Here is a 15,479-nt window from a genome sequence, read left to right as displayed (position 1 = left end):
GAAACGTCTTCAAGAAAACAACCAAGCTCAGAGAGCACCAAGGACCCCATAGTCTTCCTCCCCCCCTCCTCCTCCAGCACTGATGATGTTCCCTGGTTGGGTCCTGAAACGTCTGCAAGAAAACCAAGGACCCCTCACTTCAACCCTGAGCAACAAACATTCTCCTTCATTAGCTGAGAATTCTTGACTGTGCAATTTGGAGTTGGCTTTTGAGAGTCGGTTTCTGCGAAGAGTGCAGTTCCGCTCTTAGGGATTCACGGAAGAGATGGTTACTCACGGCCTGGGAATTGGCTTTCTCAGAAGCCCACCAGACATTTAAGCCCCGAGCAAGTTCACATCAGTTCACTTGGCTTGGAATGGGGCAGCCGCCATCTTGGGTTTCTTGGCCCTCTCCCAGCTGTGGAAGTTCTTCGCTTGGGCAATTTTCAAGCTACGGAGTTGGCTTTCCTGTGCAGGCAGAGAACGGTCCAACCTGCCAGAAGTAGGAGAAACGTCTGGATTTGGCTGGAGCTTTGGGCTCGCTTCTGATCTTTGGAATTTCTTCTAATCCCTGGTGATCCGTCTCCTCATGCATTCCATCAAGGCATGACGGCTTGCCTCAGGAATGTCTGTTTTCCTCGGTTGCAAGTTGACGGTAAACCATCTTAGTAGAACATGTCCAAAGCTGGTCCTACCAAGAAGCAGACACCCCCCCCCCCCCAATCTCCCTTGACCTTTGCAACTTTGCAAAGCTCCGTCACTTAATCCCAGGTCCTCCCTACGGTTGAAATACCTTAAATGCTTTTGTGGGATGTGTGTGTGTGTGTGTGTGTGTGTTATGGAAAGATGCCCCTTTCCCCCTTGTTCTGTAACTGGCTATTTTATTTTTTATTCCCCCCCCCCCCCCCCCCGGCTACGCAGGGTGCTTTGAGAGATAAAAATGTGGATACAAGGCACGTTATTTCTAAAAATGGCCACGCTGAGGTTTGGTTGAATTTCTTTCCCCAAATTTGGAAAGGAAGACGAAGACAAAAATCCCTTGACCGGTTCAATGTGATTTTGGACCTCCGGCCCGAGAACGATGTGATCAAAAACAAATTTTGTGAAGGTGATGGAACTGTAATTTTTTTTTTTAAACAAAAGTAATTAAGACAACAGAGTTCAGGGTTTTGAAATGTTCCAGGAGTTAACCCAGTTTGCAGAATTTCCTAATAAAGCTTGGCCACCACTAGTGATGGTTCATTGTGAAACATTTGCATCCAGTTTTAGTCACCATGCTGTAGAAGGGATGTTGAGATTCTGAAAAGGGTGCAGAGAAGAGCAACCAAGATGATTGGGGGACTGGAGGTTAAAACATACGATGAACGGTTGCAGGAACTGGGCATGGCTAGTCTAGTGAAGAGAAGGACCAAGAGAGACAAGATAGAAGCCTTCCAATATTTGAGGGGCTGCCACAGAGAGGAGGGGGTCAAGCTATTTTCAAAAGCGAAGACCAGAGAAGGAATGATGGATGGAAACCGAACAAGGAGAGATTCAACCTGGAAATAAGGAGGAATTTCCTGACAGTGAGAGCAATCAACCCATGGAAGAGAAGTTGCCTTCGGAAGTTGTGGGAGCTTCATCCCTGGGGGCTTTCAAGAAGAGACTGGACTGGCATTTGTCAGAAATGGGGTAGGGTCTCCTGCTTGGACTAGATGACCTACAAGATCCCTTCCAACTCTGTTAATCCGAATCTATCTAAGATGATCAAAGGCCTGGAGGCTAAAACATAGCAATGGACAGTTACAGGAACTGTGCATGGCTAGTCTAGTGAAGAGAAGGACCGGGGAGACAGAATAGCAGTCTCCCAATATTTGAGGGGCTGCCACAGAGAGGAGGGGGGTCAAGCTATTCTCCAAGGCACCCAAAGGCCAGACAAGGAATAATGGATGGAAACTGACCAAGGAGAGATTCAATCTGGAAATAAGGAGGAATTTTCTGACAGTGAGAACAATCAACCCATGGAACAGAGGTTGCCTTCGGAAGTTGTGGGAGCTTCATCACTGGAAGATTTCAAGAAGAGATTAGACTGCCATCAGTCAGGAATGGTGTAAGGTCTTTTGCTTGGGAGGGGGTTGGACTAGATGACTTACAAGGTCCCTTCCAACTCTGTTAATCTGACTGGAGATCTTGGAGGTGTGTTCAGTTTTCACAATTAGAGAGTACACTCTCCCAAATATTTTTCTTTAAAAGTTTGGGCGCCAGTCCTCTCTAGCCCTTAGAAATTCATCCCTCCCCCTCCCCCAGGAGATAACATCCAAATGACACATCCATGAAGCCTAAAATATGAAGCACCTTCCTGCTTCTGTGGTCCATTAGCTTCTAGGACCTTTGTTGTCTTGAAGGGGTGATAATCGTACATGCCATTTTATAACGGCCACTAGTCTGGGTCACTTCAGCCACCTGTTATCCACGCCCACATTTCTGATTTCCCAGGTTATAAATAAATGTGTTATCTGCCGCCTCTTAACCAATGTCTCAGCAACATAAACTTGGGGTTCAATGATACAGAATAACAGAGTTGGAAGGGGACTTGTAGGTCATCTAGTCCAACCCCCAGCCCAAGCAGGAGACCCTACACCATTTCTGACAGTCGGCAGTCCAGTCTCTTGAAAGCCTCCAGGGATGAAGCTCCCACAACTTCTGAAGGCAACTTCTGTTCCAATGGTTAATTGTTCTCACTGTCAGAAAATTCCTCCTTATTTCCAAGCTGAATCTCTCCTTGTTCATTTTCCGTTTTCCATTCATCCTTGTCTGGCCTTCTGGTGTCTTGGAAAATAGCTTGGCCCCTTCCTCTCTGTTGCAGCCCCTCAAATATTGGAAGACTGCCATCATGTCTCCCCTGGTCCTTCTTTTCACTAGACTCGTCCTGCCCAGTTCCTGCAACCGTTCTTCATATTTTAGTCTCCAGGCCTTTGATCATCTTAGATACATTCAGAGTTGGAAGGGACCTTGTAGGTCAACTAGTCTAACCCCCCTGTCCAAGCAGGAGACCCTACACCATTTCTGATAGATGGCAGATGGTCATAAGTAAGATTCCTGCAAACAGAGGCCTGAGAGAGAGATTAATTGCCTGAATTCAAAGTCGGCTGGCGTTTTTTTTTTGTTTTTTTTTTGTATTTTTCCTCCCGACACGATTCTCTTTTCTCCAACAGTTGGGTTTAAAAACGAACAAAGAAACCCACAGCTTTGCTGCAGGGAGAAACGTTTTTGCAATGGATGACCTCCTGGGGGGAAGTCTGGAGGGACACTAAAACCCAAGGGAAGCCCCTACTAGTACTACTCTCTCTCTCTCTCTCTCTCTTTCTCCTGTTGCACTCAACGCATCGATAAATCATGAGTTTGCTCCTTGACTTGGCAGGGCAATCTGATCCTGGGTAGGCTGCTTTTGCTAAGAGCAAATTCACAGGGGAAGGTGGCATTGGCGTGCTGGTGGGGAACCTGAAGGCCGTGTCCCAGGAAAAGGAAAAGGAAAAGCTTAATTTTAAAAACAGGCAGGCAGGCAGGCAGGCAGGGAGTTGGGGAGCTCTTCACTGGGGAGTAGACCCAGCCTTGCAGGGTTTTTTGCTGGCTGCTTTGCCAAAGGAATTGGCCCATTCAGAACAGAGCAGAATAGCAGAGTTGGAAGGAAGGATCTGTTCTTTCCAATCTTCTAGTCCATATTATGCAAGTATACGATTAGCAGTGAAATGTTAGAATTAAACAAAAGGTGACGAGAGAAATGAATGAATATACTTTCATGTAAACATGTGTATTAGCAGTAGAATTATATGGAGGAGAGGACGGGAATCTTAAGCCTCTTAGAAGGAACCTGACGGAAGATGCAGTCTTGAGAAATTCAGATCTCTTTGAGCTTTGGGAACCAAAGACCTCCGTCCTTCTGAATCGATGCAGTTGGGCAACCAGTTTGAAGCTTGAAATGTCCAGGAGATTCAGGAAAAGGCAGATTTACATAACCCTTCAAAGGTCAAAATGGACCTTCGGTAGCAGGCAAGGTTGCTGGGTCTCCATTCATGCAGTGTCCTTTGAAAGCAGCTATGTCATTTTTGGCCTAGGTAATCCTCACCTTGCGGGCCATTTGTTTAACGACCACTGGAAGATACAGCAGTGCTAAGAAAAGGTATTTCTGACCAGTGCTTCCATTTCACAACTGTCTCCCATCCCCAGGTCACATGATCAAAATTCAGGCACTTTCCAACTGATGTATATGTATGATGGTTGCGGCCTCCAGGATTCTCTTAATGGCCGCATGATTCGCTTAACAACCCCCAACCGTAAAGATCGTAAAATTACTTAAAATTAATTCCTTCTATGAAATACGATTGTATTCTATGTTATTTATCCATATGTTAAACTCTCGTGCTTTATTCCAATCTCATTTTAAATTGTATTTTGTTCCAATTCCATTTTTAAATTGTGTTTTACTCCCAATTCCATTTCAAATTGTTTCTATCGGATTTTAGTAATAATTTGGGTTTTGGAACTCTGCACTTTGATATGGCCCATGGGCGAATCAATGAAATAATAATAATGGAAGAGAAGAGAATATAAGAATAGAATATATGGGAATAGGAGAGAAGAGAGTATTAGAATAGCAATAGGAATAGGAATAGAATAGAAATTAGAACTGGAATAGAATAGAATTAGAGTAGAATTAGAATAAAATTAGAATTAGAATAGAATTAGAATAGAATAGAATTTAGAACTACAATACAATACAATACAATAGCAGAGTTGGAAGGGACCTTGGAGGTCTTCTAGTCTAACCCCCTGCCTAGGCAGGAAACCCTATACCGTTTCAGACAAAGGGCTATCTAACATCTTCTTAAAGACTTCCAGTGTTGGGGCATTCACAACTTTTTGAGGCAAGCTGTTCCACTGATTAATTGTTCTAACTGTCAGGAAGTTTCTCCTCAGTTCTAAGTTGCTTCTCTCCTTGATTAGTTTCCACCCATTGCTTCTTGTTCTACCCTCAGGTGCCTTGGAGAATAGTTTGAGTCCCTCTTCTTTGTGGCAGCCCCTGAGTTATTGGAAGACTGCTTTCATGTCTTCCTTAATTCTTCTCTTCACTAGTCTAGCCATGCCCAGTTCCTGCAACCGTTCTTCCTATGTTTTAGCCTCCAGTCCTCTAATCCTCTTTGTTGCTCTTCTCTGCATGCTTTCTAGAGTCTCCGCATCTTTTTTACATCGTGGCGACCAGAACTGAATGCAGTATTCCAAATGTGGCCTTACCAAGGCATTATAAAGTGGTATTAACACGTCACGTGATCTTGATTCTATCCCGCTGTTGATGCAGCCTAGGACTGTGTTGGCTTTTTTGGCAGCTGCTGCACACTGCTGGCTCATATTTAAATGGTTGTCCACTGGGACTCCAAGATCCCTTTCACAGTTACTACTACTGAGCACGGTACCACCTATACTGTACCTGTGCATTTTGTTTTTGTTGCCTAAATGTGTGGTATAGGTTCTAGAACTAGAATAGAACAGAACAGAACTGGAAGAGGCCTTGGAGGTCTTCTAGTCCAGCCCCCTGCCCAAGCAGGAGAACCAATACCATCTCAGACAAGTGAGTATCCAGTAAATTAATGCCTTGTTTAGCCATGGAAATTCTGCTCGCAATTGTGAGTGTAAATGAAGGGTTACCGTATTCCCCTTGTAGCCAACTTACATCCTGGTAGCCCTTCATTTACACTGGCTAGTTTCCCCTCCACCCTCCTCTCTCTTTTTCCTTTCCCGGGGAAGCCAAGTTCTTTTTTTCCGCTTTCCGAGCGAGACGAGGAGAGGGGACAGTGGACGGAAGCGATGAGAACAAGTCCTTGATGTCTCGGTGCCTGAAAATATTCCTTTTTTCGCCTGCCAGCTCGCTGGCGTTTGGCACTTCGTCTAACGCGTAACGGCAGGACACAGTGTTGTGTTTTATTTTTAGCCCGTTCTGCATTAGTAATTAACTTGTCCTTTCGCCCCGTTCTGTCTCACAGTGGTGGCGAGAGAAGAAAGCTGGAGGCTGTTTTGTTCCCAAACCTGACGTGTTGCTGAAATTTCTTCCACCTAAAATGTGGTCGGAGGAAATAAATAAAGGTTCGATTTGCTTTCCGTGATGGATAAGGCTCTGCTTCTCCAATCCAGGAATCCCCCAATTCTCTTTGAATTTGCAAGTTAATTGGATTAAAATCAGAAGAAGAAACAGAAAAAGCCAGCAGGGTGAACAGCAAAGATTGGCTTTAAACTATGTACTGGTGTTCTTTTTGCTAAAATCTGGAATGAATTCTTTTTTCCCCCCCTTGATTTTATTCGGTTGTTGCTTAGAGTGGCTTTGTCTCTCTAGGTAAACTTTAACTAGCTCATGGACTTACAACTGCTAGGATAAATCTTGGAGGCCACTTATATGTATCCTTTTCTTTCTTTCTTTCTATTTTTCTTCCACTTTTTTTGCTTTCCCTTCTTTTCCTCTTTCCTTCCTTCCGTTATATTAGTTTGTGTTGACTTTTGATTGTCTCGTCTAAATGGCGTGTAAAGGTGGTTTATCTCGATGTGTCTGTTGATGGCTGAGCCACTTCTTTTTTTTTTAACCAACTCTGGCAGGACAAACTCCTTTAGGTGTGTAAATCTATTTATTATCTACCTATTTCTCTATTCGAAATGGTGCGGCACTCCTTTTGCTGCTTTTCAGATCAGCCCTTAAGTAGTCCCCCAAAATAGGCTTTGGAAATAATGTTGTACCAGAGCGTTCAGCGGATAGTAGCTCAGTGTGAAGAACAAAATGAGAAGGAAATTCAATTGTTGATGGCGCAAAAGTTGGGCCTTCCTCCAGCCATTGTAGACAAGGTGGAATTTCCATTTCCCTCCTCTCTGTTTGCACGGTGGCGGTTGGAAAAACTCCAAGATGACAACAAGAAAAGACTGCAGCGATTGCCCTTTTCATGCCATTCTCTTACATTGGCTTACTATTTTTAAAGTCTTTGAACAATGCTTTCTGTAGCTTCAAAACCCTTGGAGGGCCACCACATCAACTGCAGCTTCCAACACGCATCCTGGGAATCTTCTGGAGCTCCAAAAGAGCCAATTTTGAGTTCTCTTCTCTAGCTTTTTTGCTTAAAAACTGTTGACTTCGAGGTCTGTTTCTCCAGTCTTGATTTTTGGCCGTTTTTCGCCCTCCGGAGGCTTCCCTAAAAAAACCACCCAACGTGCAAACCGGAAGTTCGGGAATGGACTTCTGGTTTGCGTGTTGGGCTGTTTTTGCCCTCCCCGGGCTCCTAGAAGGCCTCTGGACCCTGGGGAGGGCAAGAAACAGACCTACCAGGCCCACCGGAAGTTGGAAAACGGGCCGTTTCCAGCCACTGGAGGGCCTCCCGGGGGGGACGGGGAAGGCTGTTTTCACCCTCTCCAGGCTCCAAGAAAGCCTTGCGCGCATGCGTGGGGCAGTGGGGCTGTGTGGGTCATGTGCCCATGCGCAGGAGGCACGACGCTGGGGGCATTAAATTAAGGGGGTGGGCATGCATGCGCGTTGTTTTGGCACCCAGGGTGAAAAAGGTTCACCTTCACTTCCCTAGGACAGAAAACCAACAAGCTGGGAGCACCAAGGACCCCACATTCCTCCTCCTTCTCCTCCTCCCCCCAAATCCCATTCCCTTCTAGCACTGATGATGTTACCTAGTTTGACAATGAAATGTCCGCAAGAAAACCAACAAGCTCTGGGAGCACCAAGGACCCTACAGTTTACCTCCTCCTCCTCTCTGCAAATCCCACTCCTTTCTAGCACTGATGATGTTATGTAGTTGGATCATGAAATGTCTACAAGAAAACCACCAAGCTCAGGGAGCACCAAGGACCCCTCATTCGTCCCCTCCCTTTATTGAAGACATGAATGAGTTAACCAGCCACCCTATAAACCATAGAATCCAAAGAAAAGTTACTTTAAAAAACCCCACCCTCATCACTTTATCTGTTTTTGTTATCTTTCAAGGGTCCGAAACTGAAACTTAAATAGTTTTTTGTTTGCTTTCCTCAAATTTTGCAAAGCTTGCTGCGCCACCCAAGCGAAAATCCTGCCTGCCAGCAAGCCACCTGCCGTAACCTTAAGCCAGGCATTTAGCAACCCAAGTGTGGGTAATCATAATTATTTTTCTTTTTTTTAAGAGTCTGTACTGCTTGAATCCCTTTCTCTGCTAAACTGGTACTCCGCACTCCGCCCAAAAAAAACCCCCCAAAACAAACCTCAAATCAAATCCAAATAAAAACGGAAGGACGTCGGTCCGATTCAAGCATTAAAAAATTGGCGATGGGGGATTTATTGGAACACAAAATAACTTCCCTGCAATGAGAAAACGGGGCTCAAAAGCTTCGCCCACAGTTCTCTTGAAAACGGCAGCCGGAGTTTCCATAGCTACGGAGAATAATTGCTGGCAGGGAGAAACATTAAGGGAGGCAGAGAGGAGAAGTGAATTGATCCTTTTGGGGTTTTTTTTTTAACCCCCCTTGCCCCCTTTTCCTTTTTTGCTTTGATGCAATTTTGGGGGGGGGAACATTGAGTAGCCTGGGGCGGGGGGGGGGAATGGATTTAGGATTTGTAAACAGCTTGGTTTTCCTGGTGGAGATCCGTGTTGGGATTGTTGAGTTGGGTATGACTCCCAAAAATTAAGGCACGGATGGTCCTCGACTTACGACCACAACTGAGCCCCCAGATTCACGTGGCTAAGCAAGACATTTGTCAAGCGCATTCTGCTCCATTTCTGCGACCTGCCGTGCCACAGTTCGTTAAGGGAATCGCTGCGGTTTTAAGTCAGTGGCACGGTCGTTCAGTGAATCTGGCTTCTTCCTCTTTGACTTAGCTGGTCAGAAGGTCACAAAAGGGGACTCCCGTGAACCCCCAGGACGCTGCAACCGTCATAAATAGGAGTCAGTGGCCAAACACCTGAATTTTGATCACACGACCATGAAGAGGCTGCAGCGGTCGTAAGTGTGAAAAGTGGTCGCAAGTCACTTTTTTTGGTACCGTCGTAACTTTGAATGGTCACTAAACGAACTGTTGTAAATGGAGGACTACCTGTATTCCGCTTTTAGTTCTGCCGGTGTGTAAATCCAGTGTGGTTGTTTTTAAATCCTAAATCAGAGTTTGAAGATGGGCGTTTTGTGTTTGCAAATTAGATGCTTTCCCCAACTCTCATTCTTTCTAGAATGGAATGAGCTGGAAGGGACCTTGGAGGTTTTCTAGTAGAGCCCTTTGCTCAAGCAGGAGAACCTGTGCTATTTTAGATAAGTGACCGCCTGTTCTCCTCTTAAAAACCTCATACTTGACCCCCTCCTCTCTGTGGCAGCCCCTCAAATATTTGAAGATGCTCTCCTGTCTCCTCTGGTCCTTCTCTTCACTAGACTAGCCATGCCCAGTTCCTGTAACTATTCATTGTATGTTTTAGCCTCCAGGCCTTTGATCATCTTAGATAGATTCAGATTAACAGAGTTGGAAGGGGCCTTGTAGGCCATCTAGTCCAACCCCCAGCCCCAGCTCCTCAAATATTGGAAGATGCTCTCCTGTCTCCTCTGGCCTTCTCTTCATTAGACTAGCCATGTCCAGTTCCTGCAACTATTCATTGTATGTTTTAGCCTCCAGGCCTTTGATCATCTTAGATAGATTCAGATTTACAGAGTTGGAAGGGACCTTGTAGGCCATCTAGTCCAACCCCCAGCCCCAGCTCCTCAAATATTGGAAGATGCTCTCCTGTCTCCTCTGGCCTTCTCTTCATTAGACTAGCCATGTCCAGTTCCTGCAACTATTCATTGTATGTTTTAGCCTCCAGGCCTTTGATCATCTTAGATAGATTCAGATTTACAGAGTTGGAAGGGACCTTGTAGGCCATCTAGTCCAACCCCCAGCCCCAGCTCCTCAAATATTGGAAGATGCTCTCCTGTCTCCTCTGGCCTTCTCTTCATTAGACTAGCCATGTCCAGTTCCTGCAACTATTCATTGTATGTTTTAGCCTCCAGGCCTTTGATCATCTTAGATAGATTCAGATTTACAGAGTTGGAAGGGACCTTGTAGGCCATCTAGTCCAACCCCCAGCCCCAGCTCCTCAAATATTGGAAGATGCTATACTGTCTCCTCTGGCCTTCTCTTCATTAGACTAGCCATGTCCAGTTCCTGCAACTATTCATTGTATGTTTTAGCCTCCAGGCCTTTGATCATCTTAGATAGATTCAGATTTACAGAGTTGGAAGGGACCTTGTAGGCCATCTAGTCCAACCCCCAGCCCCAGCTCCTCAAATATTGGAAGATGCTCTCCTGTCTCCTCTGGCCTTCTCTTCATTAGACTAGCCATGTCCAGTTCCTGCAACTATTCATTGTATGTTTTAGCCTCCAGGCCTTTGATCATCTTAGATAGATTCAGATTTACAGAGTTGGAAGGGACCTTGTAGGCCATCTAGTCCAACCCCCAGCCCCAGCTCCTCAAATATTGGAAGATGCTATCCTGTCTCCTCTGGCCTTCTCTTCATTAGACTAGCCATGTCCAGTTCCTGCAACTATTCATTGTATGTTTTAGTCTCTCCAGAGACCTTTGATAATCTTAGATAGATTCAGATTAACAGAGTTGGAAGGGTCCTTGTAGGTCATCTAGTCCAACCCTCTTTCCCAACCAGGAGACCCTACCCCGTTTCTGACAGATGGCAGTCCAGTCTCTTCTTGAAAGCCTCCAGGGATGAAACTCCCACAACTTCCGAAGACAACTTCTGTTCCATGGGTTGATGGTTCTCACTGTCAGAAAATGTCTCCTTATTTCCAGGTTGAATCTCTCATTAGTCAGTTTCCATCCATTATTCCTTGTCTAGCCTTTGGGTGCTTTGGAAAATAGCTTGACTTTTCAATTATTTAGATTATTTAGATCCTTAACCAAATCACCCGCAGTCATTAAGCCAGGTGTGAGCACCATTGGCAATCTCCTGCCAGCCTTCCCCATTGGCCTGACCAGTTGGAAGCCAGCTTGGAAAGTCCCAAGCGGCAATCCTGTGACTTGCAGGGAAGTTGTGACGGTCATAAGTCTGAGGATCGGTTATAAGTTATTCCCCCTCCCCCTCCCCGTGTGATGGTAACTTCAAAAGCTTGCTTAACAGATGGTTGTAAGCCAAGGACCCCTGCCAAGGACGGAGGGGAGGAAAGGTTTGAAAAGACCATGGAGAAAACTTTTGAAACAGGCGTATATTCAACTGGTGAGGCAACTTTTTCCATCCCCTTCCTGGAGTGGAGGAGGGGGAAGGTAAGGTACCCAAGAATGAACCTGGGGGACAGTTTTGTAAATGAGTCCCTTTTGTTACGCAACCCCAGGGACAAATTCCGAGGAAACCGAATTCTGTTGGTGGTACGTTGGACTTCCTTTTTCTCTTCCCTTCTGGAAACCATGCAAGAAAAACAAAAGTATTTTAATGCTGCAATGGATGAAGGGGAAGAAGAAGAAGAAAAAAAACAAGCTTGGTTTGGAGAAAACGGTTGGATCAACTTTGCTCCTGCCAATTTGGGCCAATTTAAGCAGGGTGTATAGGTGGCTCAGTGGCTAAGATGCTCAGCTTGTCGATCAGAAAGGCCGGCAGTTCGGCGGTTCGAATCCCTAGCGCCGCGTAACCGTTACTTATTCCAGCTTCTGCCAACCTAACAGTTCGAAAGCATGTAAAAAGTTGAAAAATAGGGGCCACCTTTGTTGGGAAGGGAACAGCATTCCATGCGCCTTCGGCATTGAGTCATGCCAGCCACATGAGTATGGAGACGTCTTCGGACAGCGCTGGCTCTTCGGCTTTCAAACGGAGATGAGCAGCGCCCCCTAGAGTCAGGAACGACTAGCACATATGTGCGAGGAGAACCTTTACCTTAAGCAGGGTGTAAGTAAAGCTTATTTCAGGATGGGAGTGGGGGGCTTTTTGAAGCACCTGGAGAACTGGGGGGCTTTTAATAGAAATCCTGACAAAGCAAAGCGTACCTTCCTTTATATAGGTAGTCCTCAACTTACGACCACAGTTCAGCCCAATGTTTCTGTTGTTAAGTAAAAACATAGTTTTGTCCCATTCCAAAGGTGCTTTTTCAGGCAGTAACTGGACTTTCTTCTTTTTTTTTCTTTTGAAGGTGTTTCGCTTCTCATCCAAGAAGCTTCTTCAGTTCTGACAGGAGGGTGGGGGAATGGAAGGATTTATATTCTTTGCAGACAGCTGGTCATTTGCATCCTTTTAGTATCCTTTTAGATAAACCTCCAAGTGCTTCAAGGACCCTCTAAAAGGATGCAAAGGACCAGCTGTCTGCAAGGAGGATCAATCCTTCCATCCTCCATCCTCCAGTCAGAGCTGAAGAAGCTTCTTGGAGGAGAAGCAAAACGTCTTCAAAGGAAAAAAAAAAAAGTCCAGTCGCCTCTTGAAAAAAGCATCTTTGGGACAACCGTGGCCTGGAGGATTTAGAACAGGGGTGTCCAAACTTGGGAACTTTAAGACTTGTGGACTTCAACTCCCAGAATTCCCCAGCCAGCTGGGGAATTCTGGGAGTTGAAGTCCACAAGTCTTAAAGTTCCCAAGTTTGGACACCCCTGATTTAGAATCTCTACAGAGTTTTGTCCCATTTTACAAACTTCCTTGCCACAGTTGTTAAGTGAATCTCCGCAGTGGATAAGCAGTCTGGATCTGGCTTCCATCTTGATTTTGCTTAAGGTTGCAAAAGGGGAATCACTGCGACCGTCATAAGTGCAAGTCAGTTGCCAAGCGTCTGAATTCTGACCTCATGGTCACAGAGGATGCTTCAAAGTGTGAAAAATGATCGGAAGTCATTTTTTTTTCCCCACTGCCGTTATAACTTTGGTCGTGTATATGAATTGTTGTAAGCTGAGGACCGTGCAAAATAATTTAAGGCGCCGTGAAAAAGAACCGGTTACGTAGGCTGTCCTAGCTTTGCGACATTTGTTTAGTGACTGAAGTTAACAGCGGTCCTAAAAATAGTGACTTAAAACCAGTACGCCCGCTTAACGACCGTTGCAGCATCTCCATAGTCGCGTGACCATTTAACTGTCTCACCCCCCCCCCCCCTTTTCTTTCAGTGGGACTCTAATCTAACCCAGCCTGCCTTTCTTTCCGTTACAGGCACCAGGGGACATGGCCGAGATGAGCTTCGCCCGGACTCCGGGATTCCTTAGTGCGTCGCATTGCTAAGTCTTAGGAGGGACCCCCCCAAAGAAGACTGCTTCCCCCTCCCCCCTTTGACAATGGCTGGATCTACGCAACCGGCAACCCAGACCTGGCGAGGGGCAGAGACCCACTACCCCTCCCACGCCATGTCCTACCCCGTGGCGTTAAATCAGGCCCATGTGGTGAGTGTCTTCCCTTCTTTTCCCTTCCCTTCCCCATCTATTTACTTCTCTTCGCTTCCCTTCCTTATCTCTTCTCTTCTCTTCCCTTCCCTTCCCCATATATTTCCTTTCCTTTCCTTCCCTTCCTTTCCCTTCTTTTCTCTTCTCTTCTTTTCTCTTCTCTTCTTTTCTCTTCTCTTCCCTTCCCTTCCCTTCCCCATCTATTTACTTCTCTTCCCTTCCCTTCCCTTCCTTATCTCTTCTCTTCCCTTCCCTTCCCTTCTCTTCCCTTCCCTTCCCCATATATTTCCTTTCCTTTCCTTCTTTTCTCTTCTTTTCTCTTCTCTTCCCTTCCCCATTATTTACTTTTCTCTTTTCTTTTCTCTTCTCTTCTCTTCCCTTCCCCTCCCCATCTATTTACTTCTCTAAGCTTCCCTTCCCTTCCTTATCTCTTCTCTTCCCTTCCCTTCCCCATATATTCCCTTCCCTTCCCTTCCCTTTTCCATATACTTCCTTTCCTTCACTTCCCTTCTTTTCCCTTCCCTTCTCTTCTTTTCTTTTCTCTTCTCTTCCCTTCCCCATCTATTTACTTCTCTTCTCTTCGCTTCCCTTCCCTTCCTTATCTCTTCTCTTCTCTTCCCTTCCCCTCCCCATATATTTCCTTCCCTTCCCTTCCCTTCCCTTCTTTTCTTTTCTCTTCTCTTCCGCTTCCTTCCAGTCCGACTTGATGCAATTACTGAACATTGTTGCTGTTGACTGGCTGTGGGCCTGCCACTGGGGCAAGAGTGGGCTTCTGGGTCATGAGGACTAGAGCCTTGGGGTGGTCTTTGCGAAGAAGATGATTGCATGATCACAATTCTGCTGCTGGGCCAACAGTATGGTTCAAAACGGTTGCAGCATCCCAGAGTCATGGGTTCGACAAGCAACGGGGGAAGCTGGGTTTGCTCAGATTCACTTAAGAACCGCAGTGATTCACATCACAAAAACCTGGCAGAAAAAGTTGTAGGAGCCCTGGTGGCGCAGTGGTTAGAATGCAGTTTTGCAGACTGACTCTGCTCATTGCCAGGAGTTCGATCCTGACCGGCTCAAGGTTGACTCAGCCTTCCCTCCTTCCTAGGTGGGTAAAATGAGGAGCCAGACTTTTGGGGGTCAAGAGGCTGACTCTGTAAACTGCTTAGAAAGGGCTGTAAAGCCCTGTAAAGCGGTATATAAGTCTAGGTGCTATTGCTAGTACTATTTTCCTTCCTTCCTCCCTTCCTCCCTCCCTCTCTTCCTTCCTTCCTTCCATGGTGTGTAGTGGTTAGAATGCAGTATTGCAGGCTAACTCTGCTGACTGCCAGGAGTTCAAGCCTCACTGGCTGAAGGTTGACTCAGCCTTCCGTCCTTCCGAGGTCGATAAAACATGGATTCAGATTGTTGGGGGCAAGAGGCTCTGTAAACCGCTTAGAAAGAAAAGAGCTGCAAAGCACTGTGAAGCGGTATATAAGTCTTATAAGTGCTGCGGCTGTTGTAAAATCGGGAGCGGTTCCCTTAACAACTACCTTGCTTAGCATCGTAAATGTTGGCTGTAAATCGAGGACTACCCGTACAATACTCCTTTGAGTTTGCTGGGCCTGCTTTGAGGTTGACATTTATGGATCTTCCGTGGACAATCACGATTAGGGAAACCCCATTCTCGTCTCTGTGTGCCTTTCAGAAATCTCAAAGTCTTGAGAAGGCCTTTGCAAACAAAGCCCATCTCAGCTGATCTGAGGTCAGATTTCTTTCAAGCCAGCTAGAGAGACAGCTGGGGAAACGGAAATGCACAAATGTGTTTAAAATGCATCCTCCCCCTCTCCGCCACCCCCTCCAAGAGACCGTCTCCTTGCAGGCAGAAAGTCTGCATAAAAGAAACCATAATTACGCTCATCTGGAACGTACTTGCACCTTTGTTCCTCATTGTCCCGCTACTCCGGAATGGATGTTTGTTTTCCTGCTTTTTGCTTTCTAGATCCAAAGGAGATCCAATTGAGAGCAGAGAAAAGAGAGATCAGAAGAGCCCATTGTTAATATCAGACTTGCCCAAAATAGCCCCTCAGCTTCATAAAGGAAAAGAAAAAAAGAAAGAAAGAAAGAAAAAATAATAATCTTATCATGAGAACTTAAAACTCTTAG

The 15,479-nt window shown here is 45.8% G+C and overlaps 1 protein-coding gene across 10 annotated transcripts in view; it reads left to right on the top strand.

Annotated features, from left to right (window-relative positions):
• NCOR2 (nuclear receptor corepressor 2) overlaps positions 1–15,479 on the top strand; it is a 213,267-nt gene that overhangs the window by 22,396 nt on the left and 175,392 nt on the right. For all 10 annotated transcript variants that reach the window (XM_081966828.1, XM_081966827.1, XM_081966826.1 and 7 more), the window contains exon 2: positions 13,120–13,346. In XM_081966828.1, the coding sequence (XP_081822954.1) occupies positions 13,242–13,346 (105 nt within the window). In that variant the 5' untranslated portion in view covers positions 13,120–13,241. The remainder of the gene's footprint in view (positions 1–13,119; positions 13,347–15,479) is intronic.

This window comes from Natrix helvetica (genome assembly GCF_964273705.1).
Source record: "Natrix helvetica genome assembly, chromosome: 14".
NCBI lineage: Eukaryota > Metazoa > Chordata > Lepidosauria > Squamata > Natricidae > Natrix > Natrix helvetica.
The sequence above is the reverse complement of the archived record's forward strand: the minus strand, read 5'-3'. Positions and strand labels throughout refer to the sequence as shown.